Here is a 20,469-nt window from a genome sequence, read left to right on the forward strand (position 1 = left end):
AAGTGAGATGCATATTACTTCTTACAGAAATAATAGAGAAAAAGCTCCTTGAACAACAGCCTGCTCTGTGTCAGGCCCTGGGCAGACATCTCATTGTGTCCTGCTTCATTTATTCTCCCAGCAGCCGTGGGGTGGGGTGGGGGGTTAGGAAGGGGTGCTGTCATCCCCGCTGCCTAGTAAGGGAAATGACAGCAAAGAGAAATTAAGGAACTTGCCTGGAGTATCTTCAATGAAATGGAGGACCTGGCGCTTAGCTCCAGGCGCCTGACTCCAAGGCTGCAGTCACTGCGTGGAGTCTCCCCTACCCCGAGTTCCATGCTAGGCAATGACCAGAGTCCCTTTGCCGTCACCTCCCTGCCCTGGCCCCATCTTGCCCCGTTTTTCCTTGGAACCCTGGTGAAGAAGTTCTCCCCACTAGCAGGATGCCAGCCTCTCAAAGCACAGGCCCCCTTCCTCTGTAGAAGCCTCGGGCCACCTGTTGCTCGGAGTCCGTGATATGAGTGCCGGCCTTGCAGAAGGGCCTCCACCGGGCCTCCCTCGCCTGTCCTCAGCTGCTCACTTCTGTGGGTCTCCTCCCAGAGGCAGGTCCCAGACACCAGGACCCAGCTTGAGACCTGCCTGGAGCCTTGTGGAGAGAGAAGAGGTGTGAGCGGACAGGTGCCCGGCAGCCGCGTGGGTGTCCCGGGCACAGTGAACACGGGATGCTGTGGTGGGAGGGCATCCTCGGCCCTGCTCACGAGTCGCTGGCAGACAGTCGTGTGTGTCGACTTTGTGAATCATGGGCAGAGGTGAGGGCAGACAGAACAGGGTGATCTGTTTCCTCTCTCTTTCCTTTTACACACTGACTTCTTGCCTATAAATGAGTGCTTTTGAAGTTTTACTTTGAGTATGAAAGTTCTGTTGGGATTTTTTATGGCCGCACACCCCATAAACCATCATGTTAGCATGAAAGGGACTGAGAGACGCTGGCCCAGCGCCTCCTCAGAGTGGAGTCCAACCAGGGCACAGACGGGTGGCCCCCGTGGCCTCCGACTCGAGATGCCGCAGCTGCATGAACAGTCACAGCACCACAGCAAGAGGCCCGATGGGGAGAACCGCACGAGGCCCTGCTTTAGTTTATAAACCAGGACTTACTGTGTTGCTGGGAAAGGGCAGTCCAGGTGGGTGTTGGTGGAGCTGGGGCAGCTGCACCCCCCAGGGGACTCATCTCTGTGAGTCACAGGTGTGGGGTTGAGTCCTGAAGCCAAACGACAGTGCATGGCTCTCTTCCTGTGTGCTTGTAGTGCACGCTGTCGAGTTTGGGCACTCATGTGCTTTTGCTGAAGGTTTCCCCGGTGATTCAGAGGTAAAGAACCCACCTGCAGTGCAGGAGACACAGGTTTGATCCCTGGGTTGGGAAGATCCCCTGGAGGACAGCATGGCATCCCCCTCCAGTATTCTTGCCTGGAGAATCCCACGGACGGAGGAGCCTGGCAGACTACACTACATGAGGTTGCAGAGTCGGGCACGACTAAAGTGACTGAGCATGCACTCATGTGCTTGTACTGAAGGTTTCTTACCTCTGTAAAATACAAGCCTCATGTCTGAGTGGGGTCAGCCCCCATACCCCCACCTGCCAAGAGGCCAGCTTCCAGGATGGGCCTGGGCTGCCTGGTCAGCAGACCCCCAAGGACAGGCATCAGGAGTTAAGGGATATTGGATCAGATGAACATGGGCTGTCTTCTTGGGCATGGCTGTCTCCTCCCTGGTGTCTCTTTTCCTTTTAGGGGAAACCACGTAATAGAGAGGGGTGCAGGACTGAGATGAGTGGCCTGGAGCCCAGAGTAGTTGGTAATCACGGCTGGGCAGTGTTGCTGGGCTCTGTCCTGTCCCGGGCGGGCTGCACCTCCCCTCCTCCGGCCTCCAGTGCTGCTGTCACTGGGGCTAGGGGTGCCCAGCACCCAGAGTGACCCCAGAGACAAGTCAGTTTTAGGAAAAGTGGGACAAGAATGTAGAGGAGACATTTTTTCTGTAATTGCAGTAAAATACACATAATAAAATTTACCGTCTTAACCATTTTTTAAGTGAACTGTTCAGTGACATCAAGTACGCTCACATTGTGGTACAACCATCACCCCCATCATTTCCAGAACATTCTCTGCTTCCAGAAATGAAACTCTGTCCCTCCCCTGGCCCCTGAATCCCACTGTCGCTGTCTCTGTGATTGTGACTCGTCCACTGCCTCCGTGGGGTCACACAGGATTGTCCTGTGTGCGTCTTGTCTCATTGAGCATTCACCCATGCTGTCGCAGATGTCAGAGCCACCTTCCTTTTTGAGAGTGAGTGATAGTCCCTGTGGGCATGGACTGTACCTTGTTATCGCTCCATCCATCCACAGGCACTGGAGGTGCCCCCTTCTCTTCGGTGCTTACATGTCTGTTGAAATCCCTGCTTTCTCTTCTTTGGGGTATTGAAGCGATGTATTTTTAAAGTGAATATTTTAAAGATTAATTTCTTCAAAACACTTTTTAATTTCCCTTAGGATAATTCCTCTCAAGTGAGAGTTTCAGATATTAAACTTTGAATCTTAAACATTTCTCTTATAAGGACAGAAATCTTCTTTATCAAATCTTGTAGCCTTCTCACCCGCCTCCGTCAGGTAACCCTAGGCTGCAGCTTGGTGCTGGCCCTTCTTTCTGGGGAGCCCAGGAGGGGGCCAGTAGGACCAGGTGGGCCTTCCCTGGTTTCTTTGCTCAGGGCATCCCAACATGGACCACTCTCCAACCCCACACTACCCTGAGTGCTGTGTGGCCATTGCACTGAAGGTCGCTAGTATCATCTTCTCCACTCACACGCCGAGGTGCTCTCTGCTGAGGGCAGTCTGCGTGTGTCTGTCCCGGGCTCTCTTACCTGGAGATGGGACCCTCTGGAGTGAGGCTGTCCCCATATGTCTTCCGTGCTCAACAAGAAAAAGGCATGTGCTAGCATGAGGAGAGCCCAATCCCCTGTCACAAGGACCATGGGCTACCTGCAGTGGCAAGTGGTTGCAGGTGGGCCGCACGACAGGGCCCACATTCACCAGTAGTTGCCAGTGAGGTGCTGGAAACTTGCAGGAGCTGAGGTAGGATCGGGATGCTGGCTTCTTGTAAGAATTCTAGGTCCCTGTTCTTGACCTGCCCACTGCCTCCCAGTTGGGGATCCCTCTCCCCCATGGAGACCATGCACTGCAGAGCAGTTAGCAGGCAGCAGGGACATGGGGTGAACCCAACCTCACCCTCACATCAAGTCAGATTCATGGAGGTTGGGGGGTGGTCGAGCTTAGAAATGGGATAAATGACTAATTCTGGAAGTCATAAAGACCCCTTTAAGCAGTAAAGGGTTTAAGATGAAAATTTTCAGAAAGGCCGTGTAGTTTTTCAGATGTCTCTCTGTGGATGTAAAAGGTGTAGCTTGATCTGTGCATTAACCATTCTCATCTGAAGCGAGGCCATTCAGCTTGGTGACTTCAGGGAAAAGAAAATGAAGTCTGTTAAGTAAAAATTAATGGTTTTTCAGGAATTTGTAGGAAGTCGAGCAGCTTAATGACATGCTTTGGGTGGATGCGTGTTGAGGAAAGCAATTTGAGCAGACTAGAAAATTGTGCAATAACCTTAACTTGGGTCAGAATTGTAATTACTGCAGTAACAGAGTGTCGCTGTGTGTCTCTGTGACCAAAATGGGAAGCAGGATTTTTTAAAAACGCTTTTAAAAGTAACAACAACTTGTCCATTCTCTCTCTCTGGACTTCCTACATTATAAATACCAGGTAACCCAGTGCTGGCTAAATATAGGTTCAGTGGCCATCTCTGTTTATGACTTTCTTTAGGCGGAAGTCACCAGCACAAGGCCAGATTAATTTGGTGTGTAGGTTTTTATAGGCTCTAATTAGTTATGTTTTTCTTGAGCAGACCAACTGGGATCAGTAACATTATATAACTGAACTCTGACGCCCGAGACTTTCAAACACAGACGCCTCTCTCAGAGCTGGGGCCCCTGGGAGATGCGGACCCGGCGGCCCGGCGGCCAGCCCACTACAGCTGTGAGCAGCCGGGCTCAGAACATCTGTTTCCAGCCAGGGGCAGCTCCGGGAGTGATAAACTGAATACTTTCTTGCAAAGTCAGAAGCCTCATCTGCAGCCCATTGGTTTCTGCATCCTTGAGGTTTGACATGGCACGACCACTTATCAGCTGTTCCCTGAGGCAGATTCCACTGTGCTGGCCCAGGAGGAGGCGGGGCGGCCAGGGACAGAGCAGAGTGTGTGCTTGACCAGCCTCCCTGCCTCACGGTCCAGCAGCCCTGCACCTGCATCTGAGTGTCTGAGGTCACGACGGCCATGGGAGGCCTAAGTGGGTGGTGGACCTTTGGAGCCATGGAATGTCATCTGGGGTGGACCCAGCACGCTCATCAATGACTTTGCTGCACAGCAGACTTGATGAATGACTCGGGGCCCTCCTCCTCTGTTCTTGAAGCTCTGCAGAAACCGCCAAGTCATCTCCTTTTCCTCCGGGAAGGCAGGGTGCGCCCCCCTGGCAGCACCCCGGATCCCGCCCACCTCACACCTGCCTTGCATAAACAGGGAGGTGACATGAAGCTAGCCATGCTCACACTGATGGGAAAAGCAGGACCGGAGGGGCTCTTCATGTAAACACCCCAGCCCAGGCCTCTCTCCCCATTACACTTGGCCCCTGCCCCTTCTTCACTGGGCTTTGCAAGCTGTTGCCGTGCACCACCCCACCCCCCACCGCCCCTGCCCCAACCTGTGGTCCCCTGGATGCTTCCTCTCCATGGAGGGCCACCACCTGCCTCCCAGCCCCGCAACCCTTAGAATGGACATTAGAGGAGCCAGCCTGGGCCTCACCCAGCCACTCAGCTGGTGGGTGGTCTGCCTGCATCCACAGCCTCAGGACTGTCCTGGGAAGGGGGCTAGAGAGCCCAGAGGCCAGATGGCTGGGAGGCCTGAGGTCTTGGTCACCACCGCACTGGACAGCTCTGTGTGTGTGGACAGGAAGATGTGTGTCCTTCCAGTGTGACTAAAGGTCTGTTCATTTCACCAAACATTTCCTGACCTCCTGCTGTGTACCAGATGCTGCCAGTGCCTGTGGGTTATACAGATGACAGTTCCTGCCTTTGAGGAACTTATCTTGGAGGGAGGGACCGAAGATGTGCTGTAGTGGGCACATGTAGGCACACTTGGCCCTGGGAGGTCCAGAACGGCTTCCTGGAGGCCATGACAGCTGAGATGATAGTTAAAATCAGAGCAGGAGGTAGACTTGGTGTGAGATAGCTGGCGTGAACAGGCTTGGGGGTGTGAAAGCAACCAAGGGTCCCTCCTACACAGCAGCATCGCTAGAGAACAGGGGTGATGCTGGCGAGGCCAGGCCTGTGCCAGAGGGAGAGCTGACCTGGCTTGGTCGTGGAGACGTGCGTGTGCACTATGAGGGGCCCATAGGCTTCTGCTCCTCCAGGAGGTGGGGATGGCGGTATGGTGGAGACCATAATGGAGGCCAGGAGGCAGTAGAGCCTTGCCCCATGGTGGGGGCGACAGGGAGCCGCCAGACTTGAGAACCCTTCAGGCTGTCACTCTCGGAGGGCTTGGTGACGGATGCCTGGGAGGATGGTAGTACCTTCACCCAGAGCAGGGACTCCTCAGGAGGAGGGGGTCTTGTGAGGGTGAGGACAGCAAGATGGTGCTGAGTTCAGGGTGATGCTCTGATTGTGGGAGTCGGCGCAGCCTTCCCAGCTCAGCATGCTGAGTGGGGGCGGGGAGTTTGGTGGGGCCAGTGAGGAAGGGCCAGGCAAGAAGTGGAGGGGCCTTCTCCTAGGAAGAGCTGTCCTTGGGGTGGGGCATGACCCTTGGCTGTAGCTCAGTGCCTCCTGGAGGTGGTCCAGACCTCGACGACCAGGACCTCCGTGTGGGGGCAGGCCCAGCCACAGCGAGTTTGTTCCTATTTGCACGCCAGGCGTCCCTGTCATTCACCATCTCCCAGAGTTTGCTCAAATTCATGTTCATTGAGTTGGTGATGCTATCTAACCATCTCATCCTCTATTGTCCCGTTCTCCTGCTTTCAATCTTTCACAACATCAGGGTCTTTTCCACTGAGTTGGCCCTTGCATCGGGTGGCCAAAGTATTGGAGCTTCAGCATCAGTCCTTCCAGTGAATATTCAAGGTTGATTGCCTATAGGATTGACTGGTTTGCTCTCCCTGCACTCCAAGGAACACTCAGGAATCTTCTCTAGTACCACAGTTGGAAAGCATCAATTTTTTGGCGCTCAGCCTTCTTTATGGTTCAACTCTCACATCCATACATAACTACTGGAAAAAGCATAGCTTTGACTATATGGACCTTTGTTAGCAAAGTGATGTGATGTCTTTGCTTTTTAGTATGCTGTCCTGGTTTGTCAAAGCTTTCCTTGCAAGGAGCAAGCATCTTCTGATTTCATGACTGCAGTCACCAAATGTAAGTGCACACAAATCTGAATGTACAACATGCGAGTATATATACACATTCTCACATCTGTGCACACATACAGTCATACATCTACATATGTACGTACATGAATACACAGGCACCCATTTCCATGCCCGGCCATCCACAAACACACCCATCAGAGGTATGCATGGGCCACAATGGTCTCTCTCCAGGTTCCTGCACTGGTAGGAAGGAGAGTGAGCCCCACGAGGCCCTGGGCTGCTGTGAACAATGTGTTGTCAGGGACCAGATGGGGTGAGTGGGGTCACCATGACAACAGCACTGCAGATATGTCCAGAGGCAGAAGGGTGATGGTTAGGGACGTGAACTCGGATTCACCTCCTGACTGTGCTGCCTGCAGTGAGGGGGCGGTTCTGAACCACTCAGAACCTGCATCTCCCCATCTACACCATGAAAGTGAAGATGGCACCTGCCTTGTAAGGCTGCTGTGAAGCTCAGGTTGTGTTGTCTCAGCTGGAGGCCTGGGACAGGGGGCTTCCCTGTTCTGAACCAGGAGCCCCAGCAAAAATCAGGGGCCCCGGGAGCTGCACAGAGAAGGAGAAGACAGGACTTGCTGTTCCCTGCTCTTTTTGTGCCTGTTTACTGTCTGTATTTTGCACTGAGTACGTGTAGAACTAGTTTCCAAAGTGCCTCATGGAGGGTCCCGGTTGGAAACCACATCCAACTCTTCACTGTGGGTTCCTTGATCCCATTTCTTCCAGTGTTCTGGCTTAGAATACTTAGCCAGGGTTTTAATGATGTTACCAATTTTATCAACTAATATGTATAATTACATACCAGTGTTGAGTGAAGAGACGTGGGCCTCACACACTCAGCGGATTGTTCATTTTCTGGTGGGTGCAGTAGGCTAAGAGAACAGCTCTGATTAACCCATCATGGAAATAACACAGATGAGAAAGAGAAAAGCATTTACAAAAATTTTATGTTGTGACCAACACCCACCCACCCCCGCCAAAAGAAAAAAAAAACTTAACAAAAAAACACCTCACAGACTGGAGATTAGATTCACTGAGGCAGAGTGGATTGAGGTTCTGGGGGCTCAGTGCCAGCAAGGGCTGGTCGGCAGCTGGAGAGAATGGGAAGAGAGGAAGAAGAGAAGACTGCCTGGGCACTTGGGCAGCAGGGTTCTGCAGCAGCCGCCGCCCCCGAGTCAGTTGAGCAGGTGGCTTAGCCACTGGCCAGGGAGGTGGTGTGCAGAGCATGGGCAGGCGTGGCGGCCGGGGCACAGTGTCCGGGACAGCGGGGCTGTGGAGCTGGGACAAGTGCCCACATTAATGTCAGTGCAGAAATCAAGTGAATACAAGGGCCTCTTCTTACCCATGGGATCGCGCTGCATTTAAGGTGTCTTTTGTGCCCCTCGCCCCCGCCACTTCTCTCTCTGCTCTTCTGACTCCAGCTCTTGTCGGTCTGACCCTGAGGCTGCAGTGATCCTCAGCCCTAACCCGTGTGCCTGGGTGTCATTTGGTGTGAGACTGTCGCCTGTTTGTCGGGCACAGTGGGGAGAGTCTGAACATAATGCTGGGCTTAGCCTCCTCGGCTTCAATTTTTCCATCTGTGAAGTGGGGCCATCTCTGTGGCTCTTCCCTGACTCCCACCTGTGAGGCCAGGGGCAGTCAACTGTCCCTGTGTTTACCCCAGCCAGTGGCCACATCCCCAGTGTCTTGCCCTCCCATCCTCCTATTTCATGAAGGCCCTGGCAAGCTTGAGGGACAGTGCCCTGAGGGGGAGGGCATAATCCGGGTGGGGAAGGTCACTGAGTGAGGGGGCGGGGTGCGAGTCAAGGGGCAGGAAACAGCTGCGTGGTAAATGCCGCATCATCCACGCTGGGCCATGTCCCACTTCAGACAGGGACATGAAGGGAAGCAGAGCTTCCCGCTCTGCTAGCTCTTGATCCTTTCTTTCTTCCCATCTTGGAAGCCTCATACTCCTAACCAGTCCTGATGCTGGGGCGCATGAGTCAGATGGGAGTGACCAGGTCACTGAACAAGGATGGTGCCTGGAGAGGAGGCAGGTCCGTGACTAGATAAGATGCTGAAGGCGTTGACCTCCTAAGCAGAACCCCTTGGTATGGGGACTGGTGGTCTGGCCTCAGACTGGTGGACCCCCACCCCAGACACACCCTGCAGTAAATGCTAGAGTTTCAGGTTGGCAGGCCTTCTCTGTAAGGTCCACACATGGTCTGTTCTAGGTGAGGGGGCAAAGGGTACCTGTGGCAGCCACTGGGCTCAGCATCATGGTGTGGGGGCCCATGTGTGGGCAGGGTCCCCAGGGAAGCTTTACTTACAGAAACAGGAGCTGTGTGTATGTCCTAGGATGGAAAGCATGGTCACCAACAGACACCACACAGTACACTCAGAGCAGCACCATTCACAGCATTCAGGAGGTGGAAGCAGCCCAAGTGCCCATCAGTGGGCTAATAGACAAGCGATGGTAGCGTATGCCCACCATAGAGTGTGGTTCAGCCTGAAAGACGGAGGGAGTTCTGACACCTGTGGCAAAACAGGGGTGAACCTGGACATCATGTTAGGGCGCAGCAAACCCCGTCACAGAAGGGCCACTGGTTCCCCTGAGAGAGCCAGAGTTGTCAGGTTCACAGAGACAGAGCAGATGTTCCGTGCCCCGTCTGCCCTCTATTTGCCTGTTCGCAAATCTTTCATCACGAGGAAGGACGGTTTCTGCTCCCCATGCCCGCACACTGCTCCAGGAGGGCCCAGAGGGTGGGAGTTCACATGTAATGAGGGCAGGGTTTCAGTTTGGGAAGATGAGAAGGTTCCCAAGATGATGATGGTGATTGCATGACAGTGTGGATGTGCCTGGTGTCCTGAACTATAGATACTTAAACACTGTGACAGTGGTAAACGTTATGTCTGTTCTGTGTGCCAAGTCACTTCAGTCGTGTCCGACTCTTTGCAACCCCGTGGACTGTAGCCCACCAGGCTCCTCTGTCCATGAGATTCTCCAGGCAAGAATACTGGAGTGGGTTGCCATTTCCTCTTCCAGGGGATCTTCCCGACCCAGGGATCAAACCTGTGTTTCTTACGTCTCCCGCATTGGCAGGTGGGTTCTTTACCAGTAGCGCCACCTGGAAAGCCCTCTGTCTGTTTTACCACAATTTAAAAAGCTAACACAATAAGCAGGAGATAGATCATTTGCCTGTGGTCTATCCTTGGCTCGCTGCCGCTCTTGAGTGGGTCAAGAGATGGTTGACCACATGGCGTGTCCTCAGGCTTCAGGATGTCACGTCCATCCAGGTGAGGGTGGTGCCAGGGCCTCTCCCAGTGTCAGAACTCCCTCTTCAGCATCTGGCCCTGCCTTCTCCCTCCTCCCTCTTCCTGCCCTCACAGTCTCTCCAGGGTCAGGCTGTCCCATGCCCTGTCTGCCCTCTGTTTGCCTGTTCACAAATCTTTCATTTCAAGGAAGGACGAGTTCTGCTCTCCATGCCTGCACCCTGCTCCAGGAGGGCCCAGAGGGTATACAGATGCACACAGAACCCTGGGAGGATGTGGGTGGCAGCTGTCAGAGTCCCCAGTAGCCAGGAACCTGACTCACTCCCCTGTTTCCTGAATCAGATTCCAGCTTCTGCACCTGGCGTTGTTAGGATGGAGGGTGTCCTCGACTGGTGTCCCCTTCTCCCCTGCACCTTACCCAGACCTTTATCATCCATACTAGGCTGCAGATGAGTTCCCAAAACAGATGTGGCATTGCCTGTTGCTGCCCCCGGGGCAGTTTGTCTGGTTAGCACCATGGGAGCCATCTGTTCTTCCCTGAAATTGCTCAACGGGAGTGACCATCTGAGCCCTGCTCAGGGTGGAGCTGGATGGGAGAAGCATCATCGGCCTGCACCACCTGGGTACTGGCCTTTGCAGTGAGGCTGGGCTGCTCTAGGGCCAGGTGCTGCCCTGAGTGGCGTCCAGGGCTACCCTGACACGGGCCTACTTCGGGTCTATGCATGCGTGCTCATTTGTGTCTGTCTCTTTGTGACCCCGTGGACTTTGCAACCCCATGGACTGTAGCCCACCAGACTCCTCTGTCGATGGAATTTTCCAGGCGAGAATACTGGAGTGGGTTGCCATTTCCTCCTCCAGGGGATCTTCCCAAACCAGGGATCGAACCTGCGTCTCTTGTGTGTCCTGCATTGACAGGCGGATTCTTTACCACCTTTCTACCTGAGAAGCCCAGTGCTTAGAGTTGGCAGCTCTGAAATTAATCCCTCCCCTTGCCAGCACATTGGATTCAGCTCTTAGTTTCTCCATGTCCCGAGTGGAAATTGATTTGAACACCTGGAGTTAAAAGACCCAAAGTTGTGATACATCTCCCAGGGATGGTGGCCACTTATAAGTTAATATGTGGCTTAAACATTGCTGTAAGTTAAAGCTGCATCATTGTTAAATAATAGCTTAGCTTGCTCTAGGAGGAGCCCTTTGACAGACATAACAATTAACTTTGGTGAAAAAATGAGCAGTTAACTGTAGGAGGAGAAATAAGAGTGCTTCTTTGCAAAACAGGGCAGAAATAATGAGGTTCATGATGGTTGAAAAATGCTTGAATTAGAAAATGAACCAACTAAAAAAAAAAAAAAGAAAATGAACCAAGAATCATAATTGCAGAAGACCATGTATAGAGCACTTACTGCCTGCCAGGTACTTTGCTGGCTCTTTATATATGAAGAGCTGTGCCTGACTCTGTGTATGTGTATGGGTGCGTGTATTGTTGTTGTTGTTTAGTCACTCAGTGGTGCCCAGCTCTTTGTGACCCTACAGACTGTAGCCCACTGGGCTCCTCTGTCCATGGGATTTTCCAGGCAAGAATACTGGAGTGGCTTACCATTTCCTTCTCTAGGGAATCTTCCTGACCCAGGGTTTGAACCCAGATCTCCTGCGTTGGCAGGTGGATGCTTCACCACTGAGCCTCCAGGAAAGTTCATGTGTGGTATGTATGGTGGTGTGTGCGATGTATGTGCGTGTGGTGTGTGTATGTGTGAGTGTGTGTGTATAAGTGGTGTGTGTGTGTGTGTTGTGTGTATGTGTGTGTGTGGTGTGTGTGTGTGTATGTATGCATGTATGCATGTGTGTATAGTGAGGGAAGAGGGGAGAGGGAATGTCTTGGAACAAACCTCAAAGGTAGTGGTTCCTGTTCTCACAAGGAGACTAAGACTTAGAGAGGGTCTGAAGCCCAGATTCCCCAGCAGGTAAGGCTGAGTCAAGGTGCATCCCAGGCTCAGGGAGGGATTGAAGGAGCCTTGGAGAGGAGCCAGGGTGAGAATTCCAGCTCCTAATACAGCCAGGATTTCCTGAACAGCAACTGTGTTCAAGGTACTAAACTAGGCAGACACCATATAGACTATAACTGGCTAACCTTCACAGCTGTCATGGTATTCACTGTTCTGTGCTTAAAAACAACTGAAACACCCTGGAGCAAGCTTGAGCAAACAAGGAGGTTCTTCATTTCAAGGACAAGTGGTGTCTCTGAAAACTGAAAAGCAGGATGCAGCCGGACTGCTGGGTTTTCTGGATATGAGGGTGAAGGGTACAGTCAAGCAAGGCTCTCTCTGTAGACACCTGCTCAATCTTCTTGTGGAAAGACGTGGAAATGGCTGCTCAGCATCTCCATGTCACTTTAGGTCTCCGCCTGGTCCTGTCCTTTGCACTGGACAGATGCAGTGTCTGTGAGTAGGAAGAGGGGCAGCGGAAGGTCATGGTGAATTGGGTGGACGTTAGTCCTGCTTAAACAAGTTCTTGAGGTATGTAGTTTTATTCCCACTGTACATGTAAAGAACTGAGATTTGCAGGAGGGGAATCTTGCTCAGGATCACAGGATCGTGGGCAGTGAAGGGAATGGGCAAGGTTTGGATGAGCCCTGTCTGGCTGAAACCAGGCTCGTCACCATGACATCTGACTGCTGCAGAGGACAGTCTGTCTTAAATCCACCCTCTCATCAGGAGCTGGAAGAGAAACTAGGATGGTTCAGCCTGAGGAGGGCAGCCTGAGAGTCTGTGTAGCATTTGCTCCATCTTCAGTGACAAGGCTCTGCTCAGGGGTCGTGACCAGCCAGCTGTTTCCAGCAGCCAGTGGAATTTAGGAGGAGAGGCAGATCTCCTGAGTACAGTGTCCTAATGCTCCAGGGTTGTGAGACACGAGACAGGTTGGGGCTGGGATGGCGGGAAAAGGTGCAGGAGCAGCCTGCCATGTCCCCTCCAGCCCTCAAGCTGAAATCCACCCTGATAGACCGCTGCTGGCCGAGAGTCCGGACACCCTGGGACTCGGGTGTTCTCAGCTGACCTTTCCACAGTCCCCAAGCAGATGGGGCTGCGTGTTTGCCTTGGCTCTTTGCTGCACTTGGGAGCGGACGTTCATTCTTAGATGTCTCAGTGTACCCGGGGGCGGGGGGGGAGCAGAGAGCATGGGGTTTGTTTATAAATGAGTGTTTGGTACAGACTTAGACCTGACTTGACACCGAACTGAGCTGCTTCAAGGATGCTTAACCCAAAATGAACATGAATTCTTGTCTAAAATAACTTGGCCATGGTAATACAAACTTTAAATGATACGAACTCACTGCAAGATGTGGGGAGCATGTACTTCATCAGAAATACCACCTAGTGTTTACCCAAAAAGGGGTCTCCGAGTTGACATTCACAGACCTTGAATCTGTGGCAGAGTTGTGAGTGGGGGAGCGTCACGGAGGGTATTCTTGTTCTGGGGGCAGGATGGGTCTCTCAGAGGAGGGGGAGGTGTTCTGAGAGGCAGGGTTTGGTAAGACCATACTGATTGGTGGTATCCTGCTTCTTGTTTTGCAGATTGGAAACCTGGAAGATTACTACCACTTTTATCACAGCAAAACCTTTAAGAGATCGACCTTGAGCAGCAGAGGCCCTCACACCTTCCTCAGGATGGATCCCCAGGTACAGCTCTGCTCCCTGGGCAGGGTGCTGTCTTAGGGCCTACAGTGTTTTGTGTGGGTTGTTTGTGTCTCTGGTTCTGAAAATGCCCAAGTCTGGATTTTAATGAGATTCTCCATGACCCTAAGTTTTCCTCTCTGAACAAAACAAAACAGATGTGCAGCTACATATCAGAGCATTTAAAAACTCGAAATATTTGGGTCCTTTGTGAGACTTGAGTATTTAAATTCTTGACTTCAGTTTGAAGCAGCAATCAAATGACTATAGGGCTATCATTTTAAATCTTTAAAAGTCAACAAAATACACAGTAATTAGCGGAGATAAATGTGTGCATCTTACCCATAAAGGCTATGGAATTCAAATCGTCATTTTAATAATGAAATTAGAGTTTGGACAGGCAGGTGTTTTTGTGGTTGTCATAACACATATCTTAATGGTTACCATGAACTTGAGAACTTAGGCAGTGAATGTAGCTTTTTCCTTAAAAGTCCCTGTGATCTCTGAGATGAAAACAGATGTAATTTGAAAAGAAGCTAATAACATTTTTAGTATAATTCTTATTTATCAGTGGTTAATCATAGATTCTACATAGATTTGAGATTAATATTTGACTCATGGGTCAGCAGATACTTGGTAAGATTAAAGATATAAGATGGCCAAGTGAGCCTTTGGTGGCCTCATTCATTCACCAGGTGATTTTGGAATACCTGCTGTGTGTCCCGCTATGTCCACAACAGGGTCATTGGAATGGACAGTGGGGCTGACGGTCCGCAGAAAGACACATGATATGTCACAGGGCATTGAGAGCTACGAGGGATGGTGAAGTGCCAGTGACAAGCAGTTATGGCCTCAATAAACAAATGAGGCCACTGGTAAATTGTAGTTTTAGAACATGGAAATCATCCTTTCCTAAAAGCAGTGTGCAGAATGTTCATTTAGACTCCCAAGCAGGCATGGGGTGTTCCTGCAGTGATCCCCAGAGAACGTGGATAGTAAAGTTTCTGCAGAGAAACTGGCCGTGGTGGTGTCCCAAGCATCACCCCCAGCCTCACCCGCCACCACCACCCTGCCACCGTAGTGGCTCCTCTTGTGTTGACGGGAGAGATGGTTTGTCCTGGGAATGCTTCTTCAGTTACAACTTTGTGATTTCTGGTTTCAAGAGCATGGGGAAGTCATCCCAGTGCATGAGCCAGCCCATCCATGAGCTGGGCTCTGATAAGGTGGACACACAGTGTATGGTTCTGAGTTCACTTTATGGGTGGGTATGAGGATGTTTGGATGGATGGTGAGTGGGTGGACAAACAGAAGGAGAGAGAATCAAACACTGTGCTAATCCCATTCTTCCCTCACAGCTAAGAGGAAGTTTGTGTTTATGAAGGGCACCTTATGTGCTTCCTCCCACCTGGCTGTGTGGGGCTGTGGTGAGACCTGTGAGTATTCACACCACGGAGCTGGAAGGACACTTTTCACAGGGGCTGGTACTTTTTTTTTTCCTCTCAGAAGCAAAGCCAGGTGGTAGTGGCTAAGTCTCACAGGACGGGCCATTGGAGAAGAATGAGCAGACCCCATGCCCTTGTCACCATAGGGCTGAGTGCAGAGCACATGGCCATCACAAAGACACACGGGGGTCCTTGCAGCTGGTGGTGGGGATGGTGCTGAGGTTCGCAGGGGCTCCTCACCTGTCTAAGCTCAGAAGGGAGTTGCTGCTGTGCCTCCCACAGTTTTTCTTAAGCACACAGAGGTCTGTCTTATGAGGATGGCATGCTTGTTTGGAGTTACTGTTCCCACAGGGAGAGTCACAGCGCAGGGCATGCTGTTTGCATGGGGGATGACCAACCCCCACCGCAGAGATGTGCATGAGAACAGGATGGGATGGTGGGATTCTTTGTCTTTTATTTATTTATTTATTTGGCTACATGTCTTTTATTTATTTTAATTAATTAATGTGTTTATTTGGCTGCATCTGGTGTTAGTTGCAGCACACAGACTCTCTAGTTGTGGTGAGTGGGCTCAGTAGTTGCAGCGTCTGTGCTCTCCAGTTATGGCACTCAGCCTCTGGAGCATGTGGAATCTTAGTTCCCCAATATGGGATGGAAACCTTGTCTCTGGTATTGCAAGGCAGATTCTTGCAGGGCTGTCCCTGGATGGGAGGTTTCTTGATCCCCATTCTCCTACCCAACAGGATGCTTGGCCTCCCCCCCAGCAATAGCAATGGATCAGAGGCCAGACAAGAGATTCAAGCGAGACTTTTTTGGGGTCCCTGCTGCAGCAGAGAGATCAGGAACAAACAATAGGCTCCCTTGCTTGCTTGCTTTCTGAGGTGGGTGGAGTGGGGGGAGCTGGTTCCTTATATGGGGTGAGGGTCAGGGTGTGTTCAGGGTCAGGCTGGAAGGGTGGTTTAGGTGGTCCACCCGCCCCTTTGGTGGTGTTGAGCCCCTTTGGTGGTGTTGAGTGCAAGGGGCATGTGCAGTCCGCTGCTTCTGTTCCAGGCTCTTGAGAAGTGGCAGCTGGGTTTTTAGTCTTTTTGTATCTTGTCTGGAATTTCTCCCAATGGTGCATGTTTGCAGTTATTTTTAGTCCCATACACTTCCTCTGTATCTTGTTGCTGGAGGAGAGTTTTGTGCAGGTACAAGCACTGCACTAAAGGGCCCCAGGCCCCTGCATATCTCATTTCCTAGGAATTTTGGAGAACTAAGTGGCTTCTACCGCACACTTGCACTCATCTCATATGCTAGTAAAGTAATACTCAAAATTTTCCAAGCCAGGCTTCAGCAATATGTGAACCGTGAACTTCCAGATGTTCAAGCTGGTTTTGGAAAAGGCAGAGGCACCAGAGATCAAATTGCCAACATCCGCTGGATCATCAGAAAAGCAAGAGAGTTCCAGAAAAACATCTATTTTTGCTTTATTGACTACGCCAAAGCCTTCGACTGTGTGGATCACAATAAACTGTGGAAAATTCTGAAAGAGATGGGAATACCAGACCACCTGACCTGCCTCTTGAGAAACCTGTGTGCAGGTCAGGAAGCAACAGTTAGAACTGGACATGGAACAACAGACTGGTTCCAAATAGGAAAAGGAGTACAACAAGGCTGTATATTGTCACCCTGCTTATTTAACTTACATGCAGAGTACATCATGAGAAACGCTGGGCTAGAAGAAGCACAAGCTGGAATCAAGATTGCCGGGAGAAATATCAGTAACCTCAGATATGCAGATGCCACCACCCTTAAGGCAGAAAGTGAAGAGGAATTAAAAAGCCTCTTGATGAAAGTGAAAGAGGAGAGTGAAAAAGTTGGCTTAAAACTCAACATTCAGAAAACTAAGATCATGGCATCTGGTCCCATCACCTCATGGGAAATAGATGGGGAGACAGTGGAAACAGTGTCAGACTTTATTTTTTTGGGCTCCAAAATCACTACGGATGGTGATTGCAGTCATGACATTAAAAGACGCTTACTCCTTGGAAGGAAAGTTATGACCAACCTAGACAGCATATTAAAAAGCAGAGACGTTACATTGCCAACAAAGGTCCATCTGGTCAAGGCTATGATTTTTCCAGTGGTCATGTATTGATGTGAGAGTTGGACTGTGAAGAAAGCTGAGCGCTGAAAAATTGATGCTTTTGAGCTGTGGTGTTGGAGAAGACTCTTGAGAGTCCCTTGGACCACAAGGAGATCCAACCAGTCCATCCTAAAGGAGATCAGTCCTGGGTGTTCATTGGAAGGACTGATGCTGAAGCTGAAACTCCAGTACTTTGACCACCTCATGCGAAGAGTTGACTCATTGGAAAAGACCCTGATGCTGGGAGGGATTGGGGGCAGGAGGAGAAGGGGATAACAGAGGATGAAATGGCTGGATGGTATCACCGACTCTATGGGCATGAGTTTGAGTAAACTCCGGGAGTTGGTGATGGACAGGGAGGTCTGGCGTGCTTCGATTCATGGGGTCACAAAGAGTCGGACATGACTAAATGACTGAACTGAACTGAAGTGGCTTCTCAATTGTTAAAACTATGGTGGAGGTGAAATAGGAGATGTAACCTGTGTTTTGGGGTGGGGGTGGGTGGGTAGGGGGATTCACTCTTTTCTAGTGTCTAAATTGTAAGCCTTTTGAAGGTATTCAACTCAACTGCTCCACCCTTCCTTTCAGAATTACTAACTGCGCACCTGCTGAGTGTGACCCTGTGTCCAGGAGCACGGAGATGCCCACCAGGTGGGCCTCTGGCCCGTGGCCCCAGCAGGGCCGGACATGGGGGCCTGGCTGTGAGGCTGCAGGAGACAGCTGGGCAGGACTTGAGGCGGGCCCCAGCTGGCTCCTCCTTGGCATCAGTGGTGATGGGCTTGTGCCGTGTGGGTGGGTTCCAGGCACGGCGTTCACTCTGGGTCTGTGGGCGGGGGCTCCCGGTCATCAGCTGTGGCCTCCAAGAAGAGGGAAGGAGCTCCCGCAGGCAGTGCCAGTTAACTTTTTTCAAATTAAAAGTCCCTTTTATGCAGAGCTTCTTAATCAGCTCCTGGCAGAGCTGCTGTGGGAGCACCCTGCCAATAGAGAAGAAGGAGAGAAAAGGTAAACAGCCGTGCATTCCAGCGCCCGCAAGGCCCACGTGATTGCGATTGTTTCCCACAGTTCTCATTAAACATTTAGCCCCAGGGAGAGCATATAGACTGCAGAACCGACGACAAATTCAGAATCACAACTGAAACGGTTTGAATCAGTCTAGTTTTAATGCAAACCAAATCAGTTAGCTGTCAGTCTGACTAATATTTACTCTACCAAGTCATTGTAATGAAATATCAGGTAAAATTAGCTATTTTACAGAGATGCTTAGTGTTATCTTTTCCTGCAGTGCACTAGGACGCTTTCCCACATTAACGAAGTGTTTTGTGACACCTTCGTGATCAGAGAGTTGTGTAATTAATAATAAAAAAGGGAAAAGATGATTTAATACTATCCAGAGTCATTGGAATGCAGTTGCCATCGTGTTTGAATGACCAAACTGGAGATGAATGTTATAGGGCTTAGGATAAAGTTCAATCGAAGGCAGATGGTATTTCATTTTAATTAGCTCCAGTCCCTATTGTATACAATTGCTTTGATAAGTGATGGAATTTAAAGCCCACCCCTACTTCGCCTAAAAGCTGATAGAGTGTACATTTGTTAAACAGAATGGAACAGAACACCAGCAGGAGGGAAGATTGAAGACTTCAGTCACATGCATGCACATACTTTAGGCATTTCTGCTCTGACCCTGTACCAGGGTCATGCAGTTGTTGTCCCTAATTACCTTTACTTGATGTTTTAAACCGCCTTTGAAAAGGGCCATTTTGCTCAAAGAGCTTGGTGGGCCAGCCCTCTCTCTTCTTGGGAGAACAGCCAGCCTGCTCTCCGGGTGCGGTATCAGTCGCTGGGTTTCTCCAAAGGGCTGTCATTTAAGCCAACTGAAAGCATTTGTTTTTAACTTGTTCTTTCGCCAAGAGTCTGGAGCAGGGTGGATGTTACAGAAGCACCAGCCAATAGCTGTAAGGGCTCCCAAATGTTTTAAAAATTACTTGTTCTGACTATGTTCCAAGCTGTCTGATAGTTGGATGTTGCGTCTTCCAAGCCTTACATTTTAGAGTGGTGACTCTGGCTCAGCCCTCCCACTGTGTACTCAGCCAGATCAATGACGGAAATGGAAGAATAAAGATGTTGTCAGGGGTCCTTGGTGGCTCCTCATGGAGCGGTGGGAGGCTTTGGGTTGACTCTCTGCTCCAACTGTTTAGTGCCTGGGAGCTGGGAAGTGATTTCCAGGACCAGGGCAGGCATGCTGTTTGTGGGACAGGACTTTGCCCCAGAGCTTCATCAGATTCAGGTTCTCCTCCAGCAGTGATGCAACACTGAAGCTGATCTTTCCATTAACCACAGAGGGACTTTTATCTGAGTTTTGTGTGCTAGAGCCACTAGGCGTGCAAACAAACAGAAAGTTCCTGGCAAATACCAGCACGTGGACAGGAAGTGACTGCATTGATCTGGGGGTTGATGCACTGTGGGATGGGCTGGGGGTGGAGGGGATGGGTTGTGCTGAGGGATGGGGTGGACTGCCACACATAGCCCACTGGGTCCACCCGTGTGGGGCGGGGAGGCCTTCAGCTGTCTGCACATTTCAGCACAACCCTACTGGGTCTAGTGGATTGGCTTCTATCAACTGGCAAACAGAATTTTCAAATAGGCTTTAAAAGATGCTGCTTTATGATTTCACCAGCAAGCTCACACTTCCACTTATATGCCTCAAAAAGTCCCACAGTCCCACTTACACAACTCCTAGAGTCCTGCAGTCACTGTATGCCAAAGCCGAGTAATGTCCCAACTGCAGCTCTGTCTCAGAGAGAAGCTGCGCCTCCCCAGCTCTTGTTCCTCTGCCTGGGCAGCCCTGTCCTGGCCTTGTCCTGCATCCCCACCTGCCCCCCTGCCCTAGCCCTGTCCTCTGTCACCTGGATGCCACATGGCCCCTTTCACTGGCCAGCTGTGGGCATCCTTGCCCAGCCCTTGTTGTGGTGCTGCCGCCCTGGGACGTCCTGCCCAGGCCCCCTGGTCTGGCCTCCCTGCGGCCAGGCTGGGCTTTGTGATCCTCGTCGGATGACATCTGTACTTCCCCCAGCAGCCTGTGCACATGCTGCCTCCCCTGATGTCTCTCCAGTCTCAGCCCAGGCACCCTCCCATCGGCAGCTGGCTCAGTGCGCTGCTCTCAGTGGTGGGAGGTCTGCACTCTGGGTCTGTGAGGTCCCTGGGACTCCTGGAGCGGAGGGGTCCAGGCTGTCTAGATATTGTCCCAGCACGAAAGCCACGGGGCCAGAGCTCATCCAGCCACGTTTGGAGCTGCCCACTGCTGCAGGGCACGCACCGTCTTACCGGGCTTAGGGACCCACGGGCATCCTTCTCCCTGGGGTTCCCAGCACTGGGAGCCCATCCAGAGCAGCAGACAGACCCTCGGCCCTCAGTCCTGCTCTTGTTCCTGTAAATCTGTTTCCAGCTGCCCCAGAAACTGCCAGGACCGAGGGCCCAAGCTCGGGGGAGTTTGGTG

General features: G+C 51.3%; 1 protein-coding gene across 1 annotated transcript in view; it reads left to right on the forward strand.

Moving 5' to 3' along the window:
* PCSK6 (proprotein convertase subtilisin/kexin type 6) overlaps window positions 1–20,469 on the forward strand; it is a 177,031-nt gene that overhangs the window by 35,528 nt on the left and 121,034 nt on the right. Inside the window, exon 2 of the mRNA XM_061158890.1 lies at window positions 13,308–13,412. Coding sequence (XP_061014873.1) covers window positions 13,308–13,412 — 105 coding nt within the window. The remainder of the gene's footprint in view (window positions 1–13,307; window positions 13,413–20,469) is intronic.

This window comes from Dama dama, chromosome 13, assembly GCF_033118175.1.
Source record: "Dama dama isolate Ldn47 chromosome 13, ASM3311817v1, whole genome shotgun sequence".
Taxonomy (NCBI): Eukaryota; Metazoa; Chordata; class Mammalia; order Artiodactyla; family Cervidae; genus Dama; species Dama dama.